Source organism: Pteropus vampyrus, unplaced genomic scaffold (genome assembly GCF_000151845.1).
Source record: "Pteropus vampyrus isolate Shadow unplaced genomic scaffold, Pvam_2.0 Scaffold70, whole genome shotgun sequence".
Taxonomy (NCBI): Eukaryota; Metazoa; Chordata; class Mammalia; order Chiroptera; family Pteropodidae; genus Pteropus; species Pteropus vampyrus.
Window position 1 is genome coordinate 2,829,049 of NW_011888851.1, and position 27,253 is coordinate 2,856,301.

Sequence of the window (27,253 nt, forward strand, 5' to 3'; positions counted from 1 at the left end):
GGAAAGAGGGAAGAATGGGGAGAGACTGGTGACGGGTATGTGGGTGATAAAAATGTTCTAAACTTCTTTTTGGAGTGATGAAATATTTTAAAATTAGACAGTGGTAATGGTTACACAATTTTGTGAATATACGAAAAATCATTGAACTGTACGCTTTAAAGAGTGAATTTTATAGTATGTGAATTGTATCTCATTAAAGCTTTTAAGAAAACATCTAAATATATGCATCCCCCAATTTTTTTTTTTAATTTAATCATTTTCATTTCTGGTTATCGCTTGGGATGTGAGAATTCCTGACAAAAATTACTTCAAACATGGAAAGTATACTTCTAATGATATGATGATATTGAAGAGGAAGAAGAGAATGACGGAAAGGACAGTGACGATTAGCACATACAGAGCTTACTGTGCACTTGTCATTATTTCAAGTGCTTTACACATGTTAATTGGTTTAATTCCCACAATAATCCTATCAGATAGGTTCTACTATTATTCTCATTTTATAAATGAGGAAACAGAAATACAGAAAGATTAAATCACTTATCCAGGGCCACACAGGAAGGAGAGAGGAAAGACACATAATCAGTCATAAATCTGAGATGCCAAAGTACTCTGGGTACTGTAACTTTGGGATCAAAGCCACTGTTCCCCACGATCCTCCCAACGACTTTTTTTGCAAGATAAAAATTTTCAACTTTCTATCTCTTCTAATCTTACTAATTCATCATTTGTTGAAAATAATAAACACAAATTCAAAATCCACCATTCACGACCCAAGCTTATTTTAAAAATATGTATACATCTTAGTACTGTTACTTAGTCATGTGTATCTACTAATGTCTTTTTGTGAGTTCACTCAACGGCTATTCCTGGATCACTATTCTAAGCAGCGAGGACCCGCTCCCCTGAGGCTTAGGTTCTGGTGCCTGCAGTCATTTGACAACCTTATCTTTTCTACTTTCCTTCCTAAGAAATTTAGGAATTTATACTTTTGTTTTGTTGTCTAGTAGGCTGTATTTCCCTCTAAAAACCATCTGGTCTCTGAGCAGTACCCCCAAATTTCCCACATTTGTGATGTGCCTGACAATGTGAGAGCGTGAACCTAAAATATCTGAGTGAGAATGCCTTTTTAGAGTATGAAATACTCATTAAAATCCACACCATCAAAACAATCTCATTACTTGTGGACATGGACAGTGGATTAATGGTGACCAGACGGAAGGAGGGGAGGGAGGAGATAGAGAGGGGTACAGGAGGTTAAATATTTGGCGATGGAAGGAAATGTAACTTTGAGTGGTGAACACATAATGCAATAAACATATGATGTATTGTTGAATTATACACTTGAAACTTACTTGATTTTATTAACCAATATATCACCCCAATAATTACAAAAAAAATCTCATTAATATCACTTTGAATTACTCAACTCTATGCGAGAAAGAAAAGCTAAAGTTATCCTTAACATGTCCAGAAGCAAAATTTCATCAATCGCAGATCATTAAAGAACAAGTCACCATAAAGGCTTTTAGATGCTTCTCATTAGATGTAACCAGAAGCAGTTATGACCTACCTATTCATGCTCTGAACAAAGCGAACAGAGAAAATAACACACAGCATTTATCTACCTGGGTCCCCAGCTACTAGCTAGTGTCAAAGACTGAAAAGAAAGCAGTTTTAAGATGAGTATGGAATATACAAATGATTCACCAAGAAGTCCTGTCTCATAATCAGTCTGCATTCTTGATCCTAGGTAGCTACCTCACTGACTAGGGACAGTGTGTGGATGACCAGACACAATTATCTCTGCTTCAAAAAAATTGCTGCTCAAAGGACAGACTTTTTATTTTTAGCATTGCTTCTGCTCTGCCTGCAATGGCCTTCTCTGCCCTCATAGCATGACTGAATCTCTAAATTTTAGCTTAATTGTCACAGCTTCAGAAAAGTAGTCTCTCATCACTTTATTGAAGCTGGACTTTTCATTCTTTAAAACGGTATTCTGACATTTTCCTCCAAAACAGAGTTTATGTTTATATATTCATTCTTTGTCTTATTGTCTGTCTCCCTCTCTAGACTGTGCTATGCTTATTCTTCTCACAACTGCATCCCCTGGACTTAGCAAGAACTTGAATATTTTTGAATATGTTAACCATTTACGTAGAGATTTTATTACTGTTCTTACAGATGAAAATCAAACTCTCTATAGCCAAGACAGTCTTTTTAACACAGATCACAACATATCTAAATATGTACCCACACATGGCCATAAATATCATTAGCAGCTCTAGCTGTTCATGGGAAAAGGCCTCAACCTAATTAACAAATCGGTTATTGAACTTTGGGAGTTTGCAGTCAGGGTGGTTAGTGAAGAAAGGGCAATAGGAAAATAGGCAAAGAAAAGATTAAGATGATAGACTAAACAGTCAAAATTTCAATTTACCTTAATAGCAGTTTTCTTTTTTGGGATCAGCAACAAAATACATTACTATTTTATGACATATAAAGTTGGATAAAAAAGGGGAAAGGGTATGGGCAGAGAAAAGAAAAAGTATTAGATCTTCATCTCGCAACATTAGCCAACTGACATATCTGTCTTTCTGTCTCTCAAAGTATTGGATTCTAGATATTAGGAGATCCTTTCCCGACAAGCAGCCTGGCCTTTGCATCCTGTTTGTACAGGGAAAGAGTGAGATGCAGATCTTGGGGAAGTTTCAATGCACTCATTCATAAAACAAAACAAACAAAATGCCTGCTCTGGAGGATTCTCTGTTGTTCTCATGATTAAGACAAATCAAGGCTGAGATCCCCTGCAGTGCCAGGCACACTGAACAAGAAATTCAAGCAGACAAAAGATTGAAAGACTGCAAAAAAAGAACAAATGCTTTGATAGTCCATAAAAGGAAGAAATCACATCATGTTTTCTTACTTAATACTTTTATTGCTGACATCTGAAGTATAGTGGGGTAACAATAATTCGTTCATTGATTTGTTTGACAAACGAAGGCCTCCTATGGTAAACACTAAAGCTACAGTAAAGAACAAGTCAGATATAGTATCTTCCTTCATGGAACTTACAAGTTCTCCAGGGACCTACTTCATCCAAAAGGATGGCTGGACAATCACCACTCTTGGGTAAGCCCATGGTTGCCACCTCAAAGATGGAAAATGCAGCTTCACCAAGCGCAGGAATGAATTGGAGTGGCTGAGAAATCCTTATCCCTAGAGAAGATCAAAAGTCTTCTCTTTCTATCTGAATATATAAAATAGTGTAAAGATAGAGCTGATTGATGCAAACAACTTTGATAGTCCTGAGAACTAGACATAAAACCTGTCACATTCTGGGAGCGAATGACTCTTAACAGGTTATTTAACTGTCATAGTTAATTTTGATGCATAAATTTTCATATGTCACTTACATTAATGAATTCTTTTAATGCATCAATAGAAAGTAAAATTTGTGGCATTTGAAAGCAAATTTTTATTGGGAAATTACCCATTCAACAATGTAATCATGGTCCACATACTTAAACTATTACTATTTATACAATTAACAATAGAACATTCAAGGTACTGTGTTACTCAACTATATACGAGAGTTCATATATTACAGTTATTGTCTTTCTTCCTTTCCTCTTTTCTCCTCCTTCTACTACCCTTTCTGCCCACCCACCTTCTGGCCTGGCAAGTCAGAACTAATCATCGAGGCCACTTTACTCTCAGAAGCCTTTGTTTGTGCCATCAGTGGAGCATTTATCATTCTTTGTTATATTTGTGTTCATATGTCTATATTCCCTACGAGGTTATAAGGGATACTCTCTTATCTTATAGGGCACGAGCCACAACTTTATCATCATTTTTTTTTTTTTTCCCATAGCAAAGTGCATGGGACTTAGACAAGGCTCCTCATTTGCTGAACTAAACTTAATTGACTGTCCTGTATCAGCTGAGCCATTCACAAAATATAAATATTAATAATTTTACAGCAATTGGAGAGAGGTATAAACCGAAGGTGAAACCAGTACCATTCTCTACTAACAATTTCTATCTTAAATGCTTCCTCAGAGGCACAATGAGGGAACAAAGAAACCATTTACCATATAACTGCAAATCATTTCTTGATTTTTATCCCCCAAAAGCATTTTTGATGATTTCTGATAGAACAGCAGAAGGATTTTCTGACAAATGTGAATGCAAAAGTACGCATTTCATATGTAAAGATAATCGGTGACTTAAACTTCAAATATATCTTTATATGGGTTTAAAAAAGTCAGTTTGGGCTTATAGCTAACATTTCTAGTCTTGGTTTAATTCTGTAAGTGGAGAACAAAACAGACAAAAGTCAGAAAAGTCTATCCAGAAGTGGCCTTGACCCCTCCAGCAAAAGCGAGTTTCCCATCATAGAAGGTTCTAAAATAGACTTGGGATGGTCATTTGTCAGGGAAATTGTGAGAAATATACAAACATTGGATCAGGAAATTTAACTGAATGCCCTTTAAAGTCCTTTCCATTCCTGACGGTCTGAGATTTTTAAATCCCTACACACACAGACTTATAAAATGCATGCTTGAAATAGACTAGGATAACAACAACAACAAAAAATCTTTTGCCTGAACAAAAATAAAAGCAAATATTATTTTTTAAAGAAAGAATGGATCATTTATTTTTAATGATAGCATTTAAAATAGGAATTAGAATCTTCAGTAATCTCTATATGGGATCTTAAATAATGAAGATATACCATTCGTTTGGACAAAATTATTTTTTCTAGCACCTACAGGACAGGAAAATTCTAGGTGCCAGAGATACAGAAGTATATTAGTTTCTTACTGCTGCTATAACAAATTACAAGTCTAGTGGCTTCAAACAATACAAATTTATTATTTTAAAGTCTGGAGGTCAGAAGTCCAAAATAGGTTTTATAGGACTAAAATGAAGGTGCCAGTAGAGCTGCGTTCCTTCTGGAGGCTCTAGGAGAAAACCTGTTCCCTGCCGTTTCCAGCTTCTAGAGGCTGTTTACACTCCTTGGCTCCTAGCCCCAGCACTCCAAACTCTGTTTCCATTGTCATATCTCTTTCTCTAATTCCCATGCCTCTCTCTTTCCCTAAGGGACAGCATTGGGCCCATCTGGATAATCCATATAATCTCCCCAGCTCAAGATCTTCAACTTTATCACATTTGCAAAGTCTCTTTTGCCATGTAAGGAAACATATTCACAGATTCTGGGGATGGATAAGGACATGAACATCTTTACAGAACCATTATTCTGCCTACTATAAGGAATGAATAAACAAAAGAGATTCTGTTGACATGGGTTATACTCCAGTGGATGAAGTAGAAAAATAAATACATAGATATGTGATGTAATGTCAGGAAGTGACAAGGGTTATAAGTAGCTCCACTGATGATACATTTTTTTTTTTTTTTTTAATGTGGAAGATGGAGAATAAGTTTTGAACATGTTAAGTTTGAGATGCCTATTAGACTTCCACGGGGAAAAGTCATGAATGCAATTGTAAATATATGATTTCAGATTTCTGTGGTGAGGCTGTGCAAATATATAGATTACTATTATGTATATTACTATGTATGTGTGTATGTATATACATACATACATACACATATATACATACATATATACATATATATATATATAAAAAACTAGTTTTTATAAAAAAAAATACAAATGAACACTCAGATAAAGAGGTACATAAGGCAAGGTCTAGAAGGGTTCTAGAAGGATCCCAAGTGCAGGAGCCTCTGTTCTCTTGGAGCTGAGATGCTTGGCATATAAATATTTACAGCTATGGGTCAATGATCACTCAGGGAGGAATCAAACAAAGACTTTAGAAGGCAAGAAGAGAAGGAGCAGGAAAAGTGACTAGTGGCTCATGAGATAGGAGGAATAGTGGCCCAAAAAAAGTCAAGGGAAGAAAGAGTTTCAAGAAGGACGAGTAATCACCAGGACCAAGAGCTATAGAGAGGCTGATTTAAATGGGTCGTTGGGACCTTAACACAAATGGAATGGCAGGGACAAAAGCTTCATTCGAGTGGATTCAGAAAAGTGGAAGTAAAACAATGAAGACTGAATATAGGCAACTCTTTTTGGGGACTTGTGATATAAAGGGAAGTCGAACAAATAGAGGAGCTAGAGAGAGATGAGGGATCAAATAAAATTTTACTTTTTAATGATGAAAAATACTTTGCAAATGTGTGCTGATGAAAAGATGGAGTAGAAAGAGAGCATTGAAGTCACAGCATAGTGAGACAATAACTACTTGGTAAATGGGTTGGATAGGAAGTACCTAGAGCTTTCTATAAATAAATTTAAGGTGAGATCTGTCAGCATAGCTGTTAAGAAAAATTTAGTTGCTTGGGTGTAGGCACAGAATAGGCAGGGAATTAGACTTAACCAGGTTGAAGAGTTTTTTTGGTGAGAACAACAGCAGAAGAAAGAGGTAAGAGCATGGCTGTACAGATGAACTATAGAATCTAAGCCAGGTAAAGGAGAGAGACACAGACACAGGAAGTGGGCAGTGAAAAGCCAGGAAGCTCAATGGATTGGAAGCCTTTGTGGGCTGATGAATTAACAAAATTGGAAGACTAGAGGAAGTGGCAGCCAAAAAGTGCGAGGCTTGACAATGAGTTTACCATCAGCACAAAGGATTCAGACAGTCACTGAGTTCATCTCAGAATCTTGACACAGAGAGGATGGCTATCTTTCAGAAGTGACTCAGAATTGCTCTGTCTTTGGTTCTTTCTTTGAGACCAAAAGCCAGTGTTAACGAAGAAGTAAGTGGACCAATCAGGGAAAGAGAAAAAGAACTATAGATTCACTCATATGGGGTTGTCACAGGACCACAATATAGGATTCACTTTCAATTTCTAAAATTCTTAGGAACAAAAGGCTGTTGATCCTGAAGGAGAGAATCATATCTCTTCTATCTTATATGTCGGCACAGTGTATTGTGTATCCTGGTAAGAACATACCCACCTGATAGAGTCTGACTGATTTAAGTTTTCTAAGAAAAAAATCAGAGGGTGTCACATGAAATCTGTATCTCCCAAACTAAATTCTCTGAGCCAAGAAAGCCTTCTCTTTATCCCTGGGGAGAAATCATGCATATTTTTCTCAAAGAGAGTGCCTTCTGGTGTTAGGCATAAGGTTTTACAGAGAGCTTTGATTTTCTTCATATCAAATTGGAAATTTCATTTTTGTCAGACTTGAAAAACACACCCCTACGCAGCTATCAACTAGAATATCTGAATGATTAATTCAGTCCCTTGGTAAGGTCACAGATCTGCTGTCTTTGTCTTTTAATCTTTATTCACATCTCTACAGAGCTTATTAATTTTGAAGCCATGAATGGGTAGGATACAACAAGGACAAATAAAATCTGTACAAAAATTCTCTTCCATGTTTCATTTCTTACATGATTAGGCAAACATAAACTATGAATTCTTTAAAGGAAGATGTGTCTCCTCATGCCCTATGCTGAGTGGGTGGCGGGGAGAGGAGTCAGTAGAGCAGGTAGTCAGTGAAGTAGATTTAGTGCTATCTCTTCTGCGTTAATATTAAACTAAAATGCTATAACTATATGTTATTCCCATATTCTAGACAAATATAACACCAATAAAACTTTCTGTAAATTCAAAAGGGAAAATAAGTAGCCATTACTTCTTTTGAGAATCCTGATGTTTCACCTCAAAGGGCTACACAGTAAGAGATTCTTATTATCTCTCTCATGCTGAAATTACTAGAATGGAAATAAACCACTATTTGTAGTTACACTTCACTCTTTGTTCAAAAAAGAGGGGTGTGTGTGTGTGTGTGTGTGTGTGTGTGAGAGAGAGAGAGAGAGAGAGAATCTAAATTCTGAGGCAGGTAATAGCTTATATTATATAATGATGTATTTTTTAAAATGATATTTTATATTCAAGCATTACATCTTGAAAAAAAATGAAAGTTTGACTTGGAAAGCCATATTTGGTTTAGTTTCACCCACATCATGCCTCAAAAAAGCCATCTGTTCACCTTTCAGAAAGCTACCCCTTCTTGGTGTGCACAGCAGCAATCAAGTGAAATTTAATAACATGAGTGAATAAGAAATGCAACCTTACTGTAAGACTAACAATTTTGAATAAATCGGTAATCCTCTTTTAATCTAACAACTGATTTAAGTTTCAGCTATACTTTAAAAAATTCATTGAAAAAGTATAAAGAATAATAAAGCAACCTTCTCCCCCACCTTAAAATATAAAGTATAGTGTACCCTTTTCTGATCTACCTCCCATATTATCTATGAGGGAAAAACTTGTAAATGATACTACCATCTTGAATTTGGTGTCTATCATTCCAATCTATGTCCCTTTACTTTTTCATATATGTAGACATCCCTAAACAACAGTATTGCTTTTGCATGTTTTAGAACTTCACATAAAGTTCTAAAGTAGTATATTAGATCCTTTTGATATTTTCTGTTAATCAACAATTTTAGACTTGTTAATAGATGCAGGTAAGTTAGTTTATTTTCACTGTCAAACAGTATTCCCTTAATTGACTATTCCGCAATTTATGCATCCTTTCTACTGTTAACTAGTACTGAATGCTACATTAAGCACTCTCATAAATGTCTCTTTACACAGGTATGAGAGTTTCTCTAAAGTGGAATAGTTAAGTCATAGTTTTACCAGATATTGTCCGAAATGGTAGAATCAACTTATTCTCCTATAAGCAGAAGAAAGTCTCCTTTTTTCCTACGAATTCAACAATATTTGTTAAACATTTAAAATTTTTAACCAAATTATGGGTAGGAAATGATATTTCATGGTTTTAATGTCATTGTGCATTTCCTTGATTACTGGTAGCTTGAACATATTTTATATGCACATTGATAATTTTCCTATAAATTGCCCATTTAAATCTTTTGTTCCCTTTTTTAACTGGTCTATTTCTTTTTTAAAATTTATATTTAAGAGTTCTTCATGTATTCTGGATAGCATTGCTTTGTAATACATCTCCTGCTCTGTGGTCTGTCTTGACTTTTATTTTAATTTGCACAAGTTTTTGTTTTAAGTATAGTCAAATTTATTAAACTTTTCTTTTCTAATTTGTACATTTCACATTTTGTTTAAGCAATCTTTGCTTACCCAGAATGCATAAATATATTCTGTTTTCTTTCAGAATTTTTTAAGTATTGTTTTTTTTTTTTTATTTAAATCTTTAATCCATCTGGTATTGATTTTGTTTATGGTTAAAAGTAAGAAAATAATTTAATTTTTTTCCATATAGCTACTCGTCCCAGCAACATTTATTGAAAAGTCCATTTAATGACTAACTCATCATTGTGGGTGTGTCTGCTAAGCCTGGCCTTTCATACACCAATCACCTCTCTTTGCGCAGGTCTTTGGGTGTGTTCTCCAACATGAACTCTTTGTCTTTCTCTGTAATGCTATCACATTTAGAATTTAACGAGCCCCTAATCTTCAAATTTCTTCAAAATTCTCCTGGCAATTTTTGGCCCTTTGCTCTTCCATATAAACTTGAAAATCAACTCTTTAGGTTTGATTAAAATTGTTACTGGGACCTTTATTGGAATTGCCTTGAATTTGTTGATTTATTTGGGGAGAACTAACACCTTCATGACATTGAACCTCCCTACCTACAAACACAGAATTCCAAAAGATATGAAATATTTTATAAATTTCACATTTTCCTCACATGGAAGCCACTTTAGTATTCTTTATATCATTTCAATTTTAGTATATGTGCTTCCAAAGCAAACACACCACCACCTCTTTAGTATCATAACAATGTACACAGAAAGGCAACCAAATCAAGTCAAATTACATCCCTGACTAACTATTATTACTCATTATTTCTGTAACTCATTATTTCTTTAAAACATAAAATTATCAAAGAATAAGAAGTATTATATAGAATATATTTCTAAAAAGTTATTTCCTGGGTTTGCTTGTTCTTTGAGATAAATAATGCCATCTCTTGGCCTTTCTTACAGGCCCTATTTTCTGCTCCTCAAAACTCTTCAAGTGCCAAATTGAAAAGAAGTGAGCTGTGTGTTAAAGGTCATGAGATAATTCTTTTAAATTATACACACAAAGTCAATCATGCTTTGCTCACTTGAATAAGACTTTAGCTTCTTCATTGTATTTGTTTTAATGCTACACAGAGGCACTTCTAAGGCAGGAATTCAACCAATCCTTTAACGAAACTACATTCAGAAAACTGGTAAGCTTTGTGGAACATCTTTTAGAGGGCAAATATTATATTTATTTATTGCTCTATTCACCAGTTAGCATAATGTGAATATCCTAGTAAGATTAATGATAATTATGATTATAACTGTAATGTATATTCACAGCTAGGTATTGAGAACCACCCTTCTGTCGATTATTATTAATTAAATCATTCAAAAAACAGAGTGAAAGCTTTCTATGTGAACTCAGTATACATACTATAAAATATATTAGTTGACTTTAATTTGCTTTTGCAAAATAATGAAGCCTTTCTCATCTTCCCTAATAGATGCATTTTGTTGCTCTTTTAAATCTCTAAACCAATTTAATTTTGCTTTTCAATATTTCCTCGTATTTCTGCTATTTGTGATATCAAATAATAAGCTATGCTGTCATATAATGTGTTGGCTATATGAATGTGACGTCAAGTCACATGATTTGGACTTAATGCTATCTTTTCCTTGCATTAACTGTGTAACCTTGGACAAATTACTTGACCTAAGTTCAGTTTCTTCATCTATAAAATGGAGAAAATATTTTTGAGCTACATTATAAGGTTGTTGTGACACTGTAGGTAAAGAATTTAATCTATCGTTTGTGTTCAATTACCTATCACTATCAATTCATCATATTATGTCCTACCACCATGCCACTAAAATTTAAATTGCATCTTTCTAGAAGGCAGAAGCCATAGCACACCTTCTTTCAGATAGCTGAAAACACACTAATGTGTAAAGCAATTGATAAGATTTGCTGAATTAAAGATATTTCTTTATCCATTATATTCCAATTTTTTTTTTTAAATTCTCCCATCTATGTTTGATTTCTCAAATTAAAAATTAAGCCATTTAAGGGCAGGTGGCAGTTCCGAGATAAACAAATCAGCCATATTAAATAAATGTTAACTAACTAGTAAACTTATAAGTATATGTTGAATATATATTTAAAACAAAAATCACTGTTCAACAGATCCAAAACAAACTACATCTAAAAATGTCACTATTATTGGATGTATTCTTTCATTTTTACATTTTCATTGCTTGGTATATAGAGATACTCAGCAAGCATACTGAATAAAAGAAATAATATTTTATCTGTCTCTTTTGCTCACCCCTCCCCCTCCACTCACTGTTCAACCCACTTAATACTGGCACCTGCGTTATTCCATCAAAAAAGCTCTTCAAAAGGTAACCAAAAATCTCGCTAAATTCATCAAACACTTTTCAATCTTTCTCCTGCCTCTCATCAGTGTTGACCACTTCCATCTTCTCGAAAAACTTTTCTCTCGGTTGCTATGACACCATCCCTGGGCTCCAGCCCTCTTCTCAGTCCCTAGAGTGTACCACACTCCCCTATAAGAGACAGTCTTTGCACACACAGTTTCCTCTGACTAGAACACTCTCACCTCAACTCCTACTGAAACTTTAGATCAGCACTTCCCAAACTTTAGTGTACACATGAATCACCTGAGGATCTTATTAAAATTCAGAGACTGGCTCAGTAGGTTTGGGGTGACACCTGAGAATCTGAATTTCTAATAAGCTCCTACCAGGTGATGCCCAAATGAACCATCCATGGACCACATTTTTTATAGCAAGGTTTTATATTTCAGTTTAAATGTCTTTTTCAGGGAAAGTTTCCCTGATTCCACCTCACCCACACTCTTGATTTAGTCAAATGCCCTAAATTCACACTCTTACTGTACCATGTAAATCTCCATGTAAATGATGCCTTTTGCTTATCATTATAACCCATACGCATCCTTTTCCCCAACCCTCAGAGCTTCTACCCAGTGGTTGGCACATTCATTTTTGTGACATGAATGAACAATGTCTGTTGAGCCAGTCCCTGACTTAGGCCAAGTCACTTCCCTTCATGCTAACACCATAAGATTCACCACCCTGAGCTCAGTTTCTATAGAAATCCAGTTCATCTGTGTTTAGTACTCTGAGAGATGTTCTATTTTTGTCGAGATTCACTCATTTGAAGCTATGTGCAGAGAAAAACTGATTCCATATGTACTGGTCTTTCTACTCTGACAAGCTGGTTGGCCACAGTTGCCACATATAGTCTACCAGTACTCCAGACCCTCTTGTGCCAGATACGTGAAAAGCTGAGGAAAAAAAGCGAATCCTAGTTATTATGGTCGAATCCAAATCTCCTACCCTGGTGTGAGAGACAACACCGGGAGGGGTACAGCAGGAGAAAAAGACAAAAACTTTTAGTATATTCTTATTTTTTTCCATTCCAAATTCATTGCCAAAATTCTCACAATTTTTTTTTTTTTCACATTTAGGATAAGAATTTTGACTAAAAATACTGTAGGAAAAAATGTTTTCATCAATGGCTGGATACAAAAGCTAGAACATTTGTAAGAAATAAGTTGTGATAGGGAATATAACGTAATATGAATTGCAAAAAAAAACATGACCGGCAGAAACAATGCTACTGTTGCCAAGAGAACTGCCTGGAAAGAGTGCCAAAGCAAAAACTAAAAATAAACAAATAAAACAGTTTCAGATATAAACCCCATGAATGCCATTTCCCTTGACTAATAAATACATAAAAATAGTAACAGCAGACTATAGCAGAAAAAAAAGATCTTAACACTTAATTGAAGCATTAATAATATATCTTAGAGAAAATGGAGCTCTCCATACAAAAAGTTTTTAATACACTTAAGGGGAGAGATCATTTATTTTGAAATTTAAAAAAGTGTTTTCCTAATTCTGGTTGATAAACCTATCCGTATATTAATTTAAAAAATGGTGACATAATTCTTAAAATCATAACCTTATTTGCTTGAAATATTTCATGGCATTTAATTGTATGACATGTCATTTAATTGTATGAAACAATCTCGGAAAGAGATTCTTTTTTCCAGAGGTGGGAGGAAGAGGGTGTGACACTCATACTTTAGTCCTCAAATGTAAAACAGCCACAGTTTTGTAGCATTTATAATTCACAGAACACTTAGGTTATATAAATGATTTCTTGAAAGAGAACAATATAACTTTTTAAATAGTGGTAATATCTTGAACTTTTCAGTAATTTCACTGTGTATTAAATTGTACAAAAAGTACAGAGAATTCTCTAAAAGTACAAATTTAGGAGAGTACATTTCTTAAATTCTTTAAATTTTCAAAAGCACACAATTGTTTTCACTTTATCTTAATAATGCATTTCTGGTTCTATTTAAAATAAGTTATTTATCATTCTGAAATTTCATTAAATTATTTATTATCCCCAAAATGCATATTCCTGATTTTAGAATAACATTTACTCATCATGTTACTTTGCCTAATGCTAGATGTCATTTAAAATGAACTTATATTATGTAATATCAACCTTAGAGAATGCAGGCACAGACTCATATCCCTGAACCGAAGCTTCAAACAGAACTGTCCAGGGGACTATGAAATGCCTTTGAAAGTTCCACTTATGGGGACAAGGTGTAACACTGTTAACCCAGCTCTATTACATAATCTCTCCCAAAGCAGAGATGGGAACTGAGTCTGAGGGTCTGTGAACATAGAAGGACTGGATCCACTGGGAACTGCAAGTACTTGTGATCTGAGGAATAATAATGTCAAGAGAGAAAGAAAGGTTGGAGGACACGGCCTGGATTTTGCAAGTAGACGCATAGTTGTAAAATTGCCTCAAATCACTAGAAAAATAACCTAAATATTATGGGTTTGAACATGCTTTTGAGCCTAGGCCACAAGATTTCCAGTCCAATAAACTGAGAATATTTACCAAGAAAACATAGCTCTGTTTAAAAGTCATTGGAAAATAGGCTTCACTTTATAAAAAATCACACTATAACCAGATCTGATAAAAACTGATATTATTATCTATTCCACAAAGGAAATAATGCCTGCACACACCAGAATAGGAATAACAACACCAAAGAAATCTTATGCACACACAATTCTTGCTACAAAGAATATCCTTCCTTAAACAACGGGCAAACAAAAAATAAAAATTAGTGAGAGGGTGAGGCTGGAGGCCTAAGGGAGCAGTAAAAGAAAAGGAACAACAAAGTCCCGCCAAGGAGGTAAAGCCATTGTATCATTAGGAAATAGATTTAAAGATATAATGCATCAAGTAACTATTCATATCAGGAAGCTATATCCACACAATTAGGCTTGAATAACCTAGGACAAGCACACCATATGGCACACCTTCTGGATAACCAGTAAGAGACAAACGTGTCTTAAACACAACTCTTTTTGATGAGGATCTTAAGAATTTTGATTGCTAAAGTCTGATAGGTGCCAAGGATTTCAGTACTTGGCAAGTAGTAATAGGCAAAGTATAAAATCCCAAAGTAGCCTCGAAAAACAATTACGAGCATTGACTCTAGGGACTGTTTCTCCATAGCTCCCAAGCTGGAACTGGATCCTCAATACTTGCCTTTGTTTCCTTCTTCTTCTTCTTTTTTTTTTTTTTTTTAAATCAGGCCTTTTTGGTTATTATACTATACTATACTATACTATACTATACTATACTATACTATACTATACTATACTACAGTGAAGAAATATTCACTTAGGCTAAGTCATGTTGATAACAAGGAAGGTAAAACCAGGATTCAGAGTGATAAGGTATGTGATCTGGGTATCTTAACCATTTGGGGAGCAGTACTGTGCAGGGGTTCAGAGTTTGGTCTCTGAACTTAGTCCAATCTGGGCCCGAGCTTGCCCTCATCACCTCTTAGCTGGTATGACTTTGGGCAAGTTACCTTACTATTTCTTTAAAGCTAATTTGTGGAGTAGATCCATGTGCATCATTAATAAGTAGATAAAACGCTTAATAGTATATAAAAAATGGCAGCTATTTTTTATGGGAACCATAGACATGTAATAAGAATGCTCGTAAATTTGATTCGGTGAAAATTTAATACACCTATCTACAACACTACATTCCTAGATAAGCAGACACAAGACAGTGAAGTTGGCAGTTCTCTTTAAATTATTTCATAAATCTAATGCAATGCCAATCAACATAGTGATGAGATGTTTTTAGAGAATGGACAAAACAATTCTAAAGTTCATATGGATAAAAAATAGGCCAGAATAATTTCTGAAGGAAAAATTATGTACTATATTTTAAAGAAATATTTTAAAGCTACAATAATTAACAAGGTATAATAACGGAACAAGAACAGATTAATAAGAGAAGAGAAAGTCTGCAGATATAAGAACATAAAAATTTAATGGTTTTTGAAGGTAATTCAAATAAGTAAAGAAAAAGAAAACCAATTCAAAGTTGAGTATACTTTGTTAACTATAAATCTAATTTTACAACTAAAATTAGTTCATCTAGAATTTAAGGTTTAATTGTCAAAAATAAAACCTTAAGAAGAGTAGCTGGAGATCTATTTGGGGAGTAAGAAGGGACTTTCTTTGCATAGGTTCCAAGGAAATCATAAAATTAAAACAATCATATTTTTCAAGAAATGAATATAACTAAACTTATCAACAATCAGAAACAAAATTCAAGGGGAAATTACAAACAAGAAAAACATTTGTAGCATATGGTAAAAGAGGCCAACTTTCTTAAGTATAATGACAAGGTTCAATTTTAAAATGAACAAAATAATAGAAAAATGAGTAGAGTATACGAATAGGCAATTCTCAGAAATACAAATGAACAGTAATCATGAAAAAAAGTCAAAGCTCAGAGGTCATTGTTCTTAACACACACAAAAAAAAAGTAACAATAGGAGGTGATGAAGATGTTAATTAGTTTGATTGTGGTATATATATATACATACACTATATACACACACACACACACGTGGTGTATAAATATACATGTGGTGGATATATACACACCTAGCATATATGTTGTAGTGTAGGAAATAGGTATGCTCATATATTACTAGTGGGAATTCAAACATGTAGACACGTTCTGGAGTGAATTTGCTTTATAGAGCCTTTTTAAAAAAGTTTCTATCCTTCAGATCTGTAATTCCTCTTATGGAATATGTCTCTTGATTCCATAGCCACCCTTCAAAATCTGATTTGTGATACTGAGACCAGGGTTGCAAGCTAGTTTTCTCTTGCTAGTCGCTCTGCCAGTAGAAGGCACTAGAAGGAGACCAGAGGCCAGAAGCACAGAAGGACTGGCTCCTCCCAGCTCACTTGCAGTTCCTGTCAGCTGCTTCTCAGCAACAGCTCTTAACCCTGTCAAATATACTAGAATCCTCAGAGATCAGGGTGGTCACCAGTTCCATGGGGTCTGTTCTCTGAGCCCCGAGGCAAGGGGCAGGGCCTCTTCTCCTAGCTTCTAGGTTCTCATAACCATACCCTCTACCTGGGAGACTATACTTCAAAATGTTAACAATGATTGTCTCCCTACCAATTTTTCCACTGACCAGAATCAAACCTAGAATCACATACATTGCACTTAGTTGTTGCTCAACATGGTATGGCTATATAATATTCCATCTATTCCTATACAATACTTTTATTAACTAATACTCTCTTAAATTTAGACATTTGTGTCCATTTTTTGGTTATTATAAATAATACCGGAATAAAAGTCCTTGAATAGAAGTCTTTGTCCCTACATCTTATTATTTTTTTTTAGGATAATTTAGGATCTTTAGAATGTCATTCAGGATCCAGCAGGAAAACAGAAACCACAGTAGTATTTTAACAAAGAGAATTCAATATAGGGAATTACTTAAACAGGTTTGGAAGTTTGTAAAGGCTAAAAGGGAGCCCTGAGGGGAAGTGAGAAGAAATAGCAAATGCATGAAACAACTACATCCCTAGGTCTGAGGGAACCAAGAAAAGAGGCTGGATTATTAGAAACTAAACACTTAGAGGCCCATCACTGAGTTGAGATGGTTTGTTCCTAGGAGGGAAGAGGAATGTTCATTAGAAAGACATTCTGAAAATGAAGAGGAAATGCCTGGCATTCCTTCTCCATCTCCCCTTCAACTTAAAACAAACAAGTAACTCTTATGTGCTTTGGTAAAATAATCCAAACAAATACATTAAAAGTGAAAGAATTTTGCCACCATAAACACTGAAACTTACCAAAATTCTCTAGTGATTTGGAAAGCAATTTAAAAAGTACATATGATATAAAAACTGGGCTTTGTAGAGGCCATCATTATCTCAAGCAAAGGAAAAAGAAAATACTGTAGGAATTAGGGAAAAAAAAAAAAAAGGTCAGATTACACCAGAACATCTTTAATTGTAAAAGTCAATTTGAATTTTTAAATGAAAGGGGTTGGTGGTCGGGTTGGTTTAAAGCAAGAGTTTTATGTGTTCTTGAAGACGTATGATTGTGTACACAGTATATCTTCTACTGATGCCTGACTATCCTAGAAAGTAAAAGCAGGGAAACTGAATGATATAAGAAAGAACTAGGCAAGGACCAACACTGGGCCTTAATAGCCAGTGTTTTTAATTTTTGTGATGTTTTTAATCTTCCTGAAGCCCTAGTATATTTTGCATAATCTGATTTTATAAAGTGCTAAGAACTGACTGAAAAATGCATTTTAGTAGGCTGGTGACTACTTCCACCATATAATTAGCTGTGAATGGCTAAAGAAAGGAGCAAAGGCAACGTAGCTTTACTGTAGAAGGAGCCCTAACTAACTCCAAACCAGATGGGTACAGATGTACAGAACAGCTGAAAGCTAAATTCACTATTTTCCGCGAAACTCCAACAGAACCACAATGGCGTTTAGCTCCATACTAAACCACCCTGTAGGTCAGCAGGAAGCTCATTATAGTCTGACAGTCCAGGAGACAGCACTTTTCAGAGAGCTACCTTAGTAATTTCCTGTGTGAAAAGCTCACTGCTGTTATTGCATTCCTCAGGGTGCATTTCTTATCATCTCAGAGGATGTTGCTCTTCTACAGGAAGAGGAAGGAACCAGTTGTTACTGGATGTGTGGGCCGAGAGCTGTCCGGCATTTTCTGCATGCCTCAGTCTCAGCTGTGGGAACTGGGGATGCGGCTTAGATTCCCAGGCTTGGGACAGGCCTGGGATAGATATCATTGCAGCAGTTGAGAGTCGCAATTCAGAAATACAGTATCTCAAGAAGTTGGGAGGCAGAAATAATACCTAAAACTTCAACACCTTCAGTTTCCAAAAATGTGCTAATTCTCTAAAGGAAATTTTAAAAAGCATTCACTCTGCTTGGCTCCCAAAGGGCATGTTTTATAAAATCCTTTTGTAGAGTCTCAGTTTCTCTCATGCTCTATCTTCCTATCTTCCTTCTTTCTTTCCCTTCCTTCCCCTCCTTCCTTCCCTTCCTCCCTCCCTCCCTTCCTTCCTTCCTTCCTTCCTTCCTTCCTTCCTTCCTTCCTTCCTTCCTTCCTTTTTTCTTTTTTCTTTTTTACATTTCACGTAGAAAAGTTTAACTCGAAGATGACCAAAGTTTTGCCACCCCAAAATATGCCTTTGAAGATACTGATTTCAAGCTGGTTATTAAGAAACAAAAGATTCAAAAAAGAAGCTTTGATCTTTCCCCTGTGTCTGCCTAAAGGAATTCAGATAGAAAACCTGCATGAAGAAAGAGACCACCACCTTAGCATCATAATATAAATGTAGCAGGACAGGGAGAAATCTAGCAAAGTTTATTTGTTGAACTTCCCTCTGTGTCCCATATTCTGGTGGCCCAGCAAGAATTTGTTTACCACATATTTGCTCTTTCTCTTTTACCTGTGAATTACCTGCCTTCCCTTTGAAATCCCAGACCCCTTCCTCCCTCCCCTTTTTCCGGAATGGCATATAAACCTCAACTGCCCAATGCCTCTCTTGTGTCTCATATTCTTATGGTACCCTCACTTATGCAGTTGTAAGAAATTCTGGTCATTTTCTCTGGTTAATCTGTTTCACGTTAATTTATTACCCCAGCTAGAAGAGCTTAGAAGGTGGGAGGAAAATTATTTATGTGCCCCCACAAGTCCTATATCAATTTTGTCAACAGGTAAAAGGACCAGTTTTACTGCATCGAATATTATTTAACTAGGGCCATTTAAAAAATTTTAATTAGTATAAAATTTTTGGTAAAAAGAAACTAATGTAAGCTTTCTACCCCTATAACTGTGAAACTTAAAGAGAATGAAGCTTAAATTAGTACATTTTTCAGTATATCTAAATCAAACACAGAACCTGGTGATTATTATGATTTTTATCAAAAAGTATATTTTATTTGGAGGGAAAATAGCCTCTGACCCACACTACTAATCTATTTTACAGATTTCCAGATCTCTATTTTCTTTTAAAAAATGTCATGTTCCTTTAACAGACTAAAAAGTTTTAGTTTTTTTTTAAATTTATAATACTAAAACATCTAAAGGTCAGCTATTGCATTCATAACTGTTGGTAGTTTTTACAACATGTGGGTCATGATGTACTTCAAAAGCAAGGATATAACTAATTTGGAAAAAGTCTCTTTGGTTTCTAATATTTTCTCTCCTATCTCTAAAATAACTTGTATCTGAAAAAAAAAGTTGTATTTTCTATTTTTAAATGGAAAGAGATCTGTGAAAATATAATTTTTATCTTTTACTTCTGTTAATTATCATGTATGTTTTATTTGTAAATGCCTTTGTCAATTTAATTATTTCATTTCTTACATTTTCAAAGGGCAATGATATGTTAAACATAAAAACTTAATTTCCTTGGCTGAGAGCCTCTTGAAAAGAAAGAGTTTATTGGGCCATAAAGAACCAGGTTGTGGGACATGAAGTCTAAACCACCAGCAGCAGCACTAGGTGGAACGACAATGTGTTCACTGTCCTGGAGTTGAGGAGTACTTTTTTATACATGATGTCTTAGGGAAGAAAGATATAAGTTGTTTTGAAAGAATATACATTGGCTACAAGTAAGGGAGATGGAAGAAGGTGAAGCGGGGGTAGTTCTGGGGTCAGTGCAGAGTCTGTTAGGAAGAAGTGTTAGCTTCTTTGGATTGGTTGTGGTCAACAGTCCGGAAAGTTCACGTGTAAGTAAGAAGCTGAGGCTCCTGGGGTTCAGTGGCACCTGGTTATTCTCTTTTAGATAATCAGGGGAATAGCCACCTGGAAGTTAATTCAGAGTTCCAACATACACTCAGTAATGTGAGCAGTCTTTGTCAGCTGATCCCCAGCTATTATTAACAGGCTAACTGCCTAACTGCAGTCTTTCTCACTCTCTGGCCACCATAACTTAATTAAGAACACCTCGGATTTTTTTTTCTTGTCAGTTTTAAATGATTTCTCCACTCTGATAAGAATTCCTCTTTTACTCCTACTAAACATCTTTGAGTTACACTTCACTTTTTGAGTCACTGAATAAAAAAATTACTGTATCTGATCACTTGACATATTCACTACCGTTTGAAATTAGGACTGAAAGTCTTTTAATAAAAAGAAGATGAACTGTGGAAGGCACCAGCTAGTGAGTCCAGACTAGGATCCTACAAATGCCTATGTACATTTCCTTTCAAATGCTCAGAGCAGAATAGGAGACAGATACTGCAGGGTGCCCCAACCAATGCCTAAAGATACTGTAAAAAGGTTTCCTAAAGCTTAGTAAGCAGCAACGAAGTTACAAACAAACATACCTAGTATCACAAATCATGTACACTAAATTTACAAATCAAATGCCACCTTATACACTGTTGCAAAGTTTAAAAACTTAAAAAAGAACCTCACCTACCTTCAAATTTAGAGGCTGTTTGTAAATCCAGGAATGCTAGTATATAGAAAAGCGAAAACAGGTTTGTACAACATGATTTTTATTGATTTTCCTGGAAAAGTAAAGGGGAATCTGGGGACAATAAGTTGGATATTGCCATATTACACTTTTAAAGTTATAATTTTTAGTTTTAAGACATTTAGGATTGCATACACTGTGTTCTTTCAAGTGTCTTTCCAAATCTTTGCTTACATAAGCAGTTAGGAACTGGAATAACTCTTAGTTATGCAATGTTGTTTAGCAACCAGGACAAACGGTTGCCACAACATCCATGGAAATATTCTCTCTGTATCTGCAAGTTTATTCTTTGTATGTTTATATATTTTGTCAATACATTAATATTTTTCAGATAGCATATACCATATGATAACCTCCACGAAAGTGTATAATTTTTTTTTTCTTCCTAAAAATAGGCTGATGCAAAAATCTTTCCCAAACGGAAACCAATGCACTTTGCTGAAAAATCCAAATCTAAATGACATCTAGGGAGGAGTATGTTTTACTACTTCACTTCCTAAAGACAGAAACAGCAGAGTATCTCTTGCATTGATTTAGCTGATCATTTTCCTGATCCTAGAAAAGAAAACGAAAAACCACAATTCTTTTTCTCTCAGCAACCCCACTGGCAAAACAATGTGGAGCCAGGAGATAGATAATCTTGGCTATTCTGAGATTACTCAGGGCCACACCTTACTGTCCTTGGGGAAAGGAGACAGGGAATCCCACAGCTGACATCCAGTGTGTCAGAAAATCCTCTTGGCTCTGCCTTTAAAATACATTCAGAATCCCATCACTTATCATCACCTCCTCTGCTACCCACCCTGGATCATGCAACTATTGCGTCCTGTCCAATTACTTCATTAGCTTTCTAATTCATCTCGTTCCCCTCTGCCACCACTCCCAGCCAATTCTCAGCACAGAAGCCAGAGTGAACCAGTTAACACAGGTCAGATCCTGCCTCTTCTCTGAAGGAAACCCTCTGTGGCTCCAATCTCAGTCTGGTCTTCTAGCACTGTTCCTACTTGCCTGACCTTTCCAGATAATCACATGACTTGTTCCCTTCATTCCTTCCGTTCTTTACTCAAATGTCACCACTAACGTGATTCTTGTCCTGGCCATACTATCTAAAATGCACCTGTCTTCCTATGTGCCTGCAGCGCTTTTTTTACCTTTGCATTGTTTTTGTTTTTTTTTTTGTTTTGGTCTACTATACTATATAGTCTTTTTTTTTTTTCTTTAAATCTGTGAATTGCTGGTCTCCCCCACTAGAATGTAGAATGTAGGCTTTTCCAGAGCAAGTGTTTTTGTTTTACTTTTTCTAAAGTCAAGAACAGTGAGTGACACAGAATAGCTACTCAAGAAATATTGAGAACCAAAAAAGTGTGTGAGTGGGGGTGCTCCCAGCATTCTACCATATCCGCTATCCAGAGTTAGGCGACTTAAAGACCCCAAACTAGACTGGTGTGCTTTTATTACCATTGTACATATTGTATTTTCAATTATTTCTGAGGCATCTATTTATACCTCGCTGTCTCCACCAAATGTCCCTATCAAAATTCTACCCATCTCTGGTCAGGTCAAGAACTGGTCAAAGGTTTTCTTCTAGAGAAGTCCTCTAGTTTCCTGTAGCCCATTAATGATCATTTTTGAATACTCCCATTAACTACCTTTCATTGGATCATCATGTACACTTGGCATCTAGTATATTGAAATTGCCACTTATTTCTTATACTGTTATGTCCATCTGACTTGGTAAGTTTCTTCAGGTCAGGTAGCCAGCTTGATATCCCCCTTAGCTTTTCATGTAATTCCTCCATGTAGTACGGCTTTAAGTATTTTGATTGACAGAGCAATAAAAGACTATAGACCTTGATATGTTTCTATGATGTAATTACAAATTCTCAGTTTATTATAAAGAATTAATTTGACCTGAAATATTATCCCTAATTCTAAAGAAAGGTATACACATTATGTTCATATTCTCTACACAGTTGCCAGAATGAAGATGAGAACACATTTCAGTTTTCTGAGAAGAGTCTAGTGTTTCGACAATCAGAGCAACACTAGCAAGATTATCAATTTCATTTTGTTCATTTGTAGGACAAATAGTAAAATTAATATGTCAAAACTTAGGAATATGGTTTATCTAAAAATAACAAGACATTTTAACAATCCTAGAATATTTTAAATAAATTTTTATAGTCGGAATTTTTTTAAAAAGACATTTTATATTAGGATACAGAAGAGAAATTCCTATTTTGCGGCTTGCCTTTTGGATGGGTTGGTGGTGGTGAGGATGGGGACGGCGAGTTTTGGAACATCTTATGTGGCTACATCACATATCAATGCTATTGCTAAATGCCCTTGTCCAATCCTGAACACAAATCCCTGGTCTAGTTGTAACTGAATAAATGAAAACATTAAAAGAATCAATGGAATCTTGAACTAAATAACCTTTATAAAATCAATATATAATAAGTAACAACATAATCAGAATAAAGATTCAAGAATTTGTTATTAAACTATGTTTATATGATAACCCATATAGGTCTTCACAGAAACATTTTTTACAACAAAGCTTTAAAAATGCAGATTGGTTACAGCTTATTTTGATGCTGAAATATTGTAACAAATGTCCTGCCTGGTATTAGAGACACAAGTGCAAGCCACAAAGATACCAACTGTTACACTGTATGCCATAATTTCTTTCCTGTAGTAGGAAGGCATCAGAGCGTAGATATCAGTACTCTTAGATTTATAAAACCTCCTGAATATAATATTAACTCAAGCCAAAGCAGAAATAAAAGCCAACTATTTCCTACACCATAACAAACCTGCCATTATCTTACTAAAAAATTTGACAAATTAAGGTTTAAAGAGTAATCTTTTTTTGTGTCCCATCTCGATAAAATGCATTTCTAAGGAAACTTTCTTCTGGTTCACAAAAAACAAACAAATCCCAAAATAAACAGTAACTACAATAACAAAAACTGAAACTACCTTTAAATACTGCTTTAACTGGATTCCATATTTTGGGGGGTTTTTAAAATTATAATCACATGTAAAGTTCTCACCACAAATATTTAATGCAATTGTGCTTCATGCCAGAGTAGAAATAAATCTTCTTCATAATTATGTCTGATTTATTGTGCAGAAGCAAAAGAAAAGCAGCCAATGTATAGAGGAGACTACAAATTAAGAGTTATTTACTAGTAGATTAATGGGAAGGCAAACAGTTAAAAGTGATTTCGCTTTAGTGTTCTAAACAATTATCTATCAATGAGTTAAAAACAATATATACACTTTGAAAAGGCAACCTACTGAATGGGGGAAGATATTTGCAAATGATACCATTAAGAGGTTAATATTCAAAATATATAAAGAATCTATACAATTTAACACCAACCAACGAACCAACCAACCAACCAACCAACCAACCAACCAACCAACCAAACAATTCAATTAAAAAATGGGAGAGAACTTGAATAGACATTTCTTCCAAGAGGACATATAGATGGCCAACAGACAAATGGAAAGTTGCTCAACATCCTAATGATCAGAAAAATGCAAATCAAAACCACAATGAGCTATCACCTCATATCTGTTCAGAATAGCTATCATCAATAAATCAACAAATAATAAATGCTGGTGAGGATGTGGGGAAAAGGGAACCCTTGTACACTCTTGATGGGATTGTAAATTAGGGCAGCTACCATGGAAAACAGCTGGAGATTACTCAAAAAATTAAAAATAGAACTGCCATATATATGACCTAGCAATCCACTTCTGAGTATTTATCCAAAGGAAACAAAAATATTGATTTGAAAAGGCACACTATGTTCATCGCAGCATTACTACTTACAGCCAAGATATGGAAGCAACCTAGATGTCCATCAGTAGGTGACTGGATAAAGAAGATGTGGCACACGCACATAAGTGCACACACACACACACATACACACTCACACACACACACACAGGAACATTATTCAGCAATGAAACAGAATGACAGTTTGCCACTTGCGACAGCATGAATGGACCTAAAGGGTATTATGTTAAGCAAAGTAAGTCAGAGAAAGACAAATTCTCTGCATGGTATCACCCATAGTTACAGAGAACAAGCAGATGGCTGTCAAAGGGGAAGAGGTGAGGGGGTGGGGTGGGAATAAAGAAAAACAAAACAAAACAAAAAAGTTTAAAGGAAAGCACTTTAGAGATAGTCTTTATAAAAATCTAAATGCTTTATTAGCATCCATGTATTCAGAGAATACCCTGTAAAATACATAAAATCAGAGTCTCTACGCCTTTCGTGGAGACAAGCAGCAATCTTTCAAGTTATAAGAATCTACCTAGATGGGACTTCATAAACCTGAAACCAAACCAATTTATACCAAACAAGTTTTTGTTTTACTGTTTGTTTTATTTTCATGTAGCATCAAGAATACAACTCAAAGTAACAACAGAATCTTCCTTTTAATGCTTACATATTGGGTTGAACCATGGGAAATCACTGATGTTAGACCCATTTAGCCTACAAAATGGTAATTTCGTATAATTTGACCTAATATTACCCTTATGTGGATAATAATTGTACCCTTCAATCTTATTCTGTTTTGTACCACAACTACAAATTTGTCATGTGTTTATTATACAGAATTGTCCTTTAGAAGTAACAGGTACACCGTACTCCTGAGTTAGAGTCCTATAGACTAGCTGACTTCGGCATGTCTGGATTACCATCCAAGGACAGAAACCCTGTTATCAATTGCTAGGTGGCAGTTATGCACACCTCCATAGCACACTGTTGAGAACATCTGAGCTCTTCAGGTCATGAAGCTTTGCAAAGCTTGAAGGTACTGGCAGGGAGAGGGAGTCTCAAAATGTGGACTAAAGGTTGTTGACAATCTGTGATATCTTCTAAGTCAGAAACGCCCAATTTTAGTCTACTGACTACCTCCTAAGAAAGCAGCACATTTCAAAACCACTTAACTTTTGCTCATCTCACTACAGGGGCAAAACCCAACTCACCAGAATTTTAAATTTCAGCAGCATGCCCTTTGAGTAGTTAATTGCACACGAGTTTATTGAGCACCTACTATAAACCAAGCACTGTGGCAACAGTTAGATGTCTAGTTATTTTTTAATGTCATAAGTTATTAATGCACAAGTGCTAGTAGGGTTATTTTATAAATATGAACACTGTAAGAGACAAGATCACAGACCGCTTGAGGTCCTACTTGTCACCACCAATTCCTGGACCTCTCTTTGACAATCAGCCCCTTGCTTGCCTCTCCAGCTGATTTCTTGTCCCCGGGACCTCTCATGAGTGATCTAGGAGTCTTCTCTGTCTGGGATTAACACTGAAAGGACCCATTAATAAGTACAGTTCTGGTAAAGGACAGACTCAAGATGGAGTAGTCTCTCTACAGAATTCCTCTATAATAAATACAGATCTATTGGAGAGTGTGTAATGTCATAATGTCAAGTGTTTGTTTTGTTTGTTTTCCTTTTTGGCCATGCATTAATAATTTACCCAAAATATTTAACTATACTGACACTGTCACAGTAGTGTCGCCAAAGACCACGCCATTCCTCCCATTTGTTCTGATTAGTTTGCACCGACTAGCAGAATCAAGAGCAACAATGATCTGCCTTGCAAAGATGAACAGACTCAAATTGAAAGGCTAAGACTCTCAATTTTTGAAGACTTTGGATATACTGGCTACACTGAGTAAATAAGTTATCCATATGGAATTTTTATAAACAAAACTGCAAGTATAAGAAATACCTCTTAATGTTTGCATAATTCATCAGAAAGGATAAACAATGGAAAATGATGTTTTTCTTATAGCTTCTAAGGAGAAGACTAGAAGTAAATTTAATACCTCTGAAAGGCAATTAACAAAAGAAATCTGTTCTGTGACAGCAAGTGAAATGTAACCTGGGGGGGCATCTGGCGGGGGGCAGGGACCTTGAGATGAAACAATGAGTATGGATTAGACAGTTCAATGTCCTCAAAGTGAAGGCTTTTCAGGAAACTGGTGCCGCTTTCCCTTGTGGCTATTTAGACATTTTGTAAACATGACTTTTTGCACAATTTTTGCAATTTAGCCCACCTTTTATCTCCTCTCCCACACACTTTTTAAGGAAAATGGATTGTACCAAATAATTAAATGCCACTAAATGTCAAAGAAAACTTACTGTGGTCGAATCAAAAGAAAGGACGTCCACAACAGGGGGAGTAGAGGTCTGCAAATCAATTACCTCAAGTTTTGGATTAATCTGTATA

General features: G+C 35.4%; 1 protein-coding gene across 2 annotated transcripts in view; it reads right to left on the reverse strand.

Moving 5' to 3' along the window:
* POC1B (POC1 centriolar protein B) overlaps nucleotides 1-27,253 on the reverse strand; it is a 96,154-nt gene that overhangs the window by 12,260 nt on the left and 56,641 nt on the right. For both annotated transcript variants that reach the window (XM_011361758.2, XM_023531551.1), the window contains one exon: nucleotides 27,166-27,246. In XM_011361758.2, coding sequence (XP_011360060.1) covers nucleotides 27,166-27,246 — 81 coding nt within the window. The remainder of the gene's footprint in view (nucleotides 1-27,165; nucleotides 27,247-27,253) is intronic.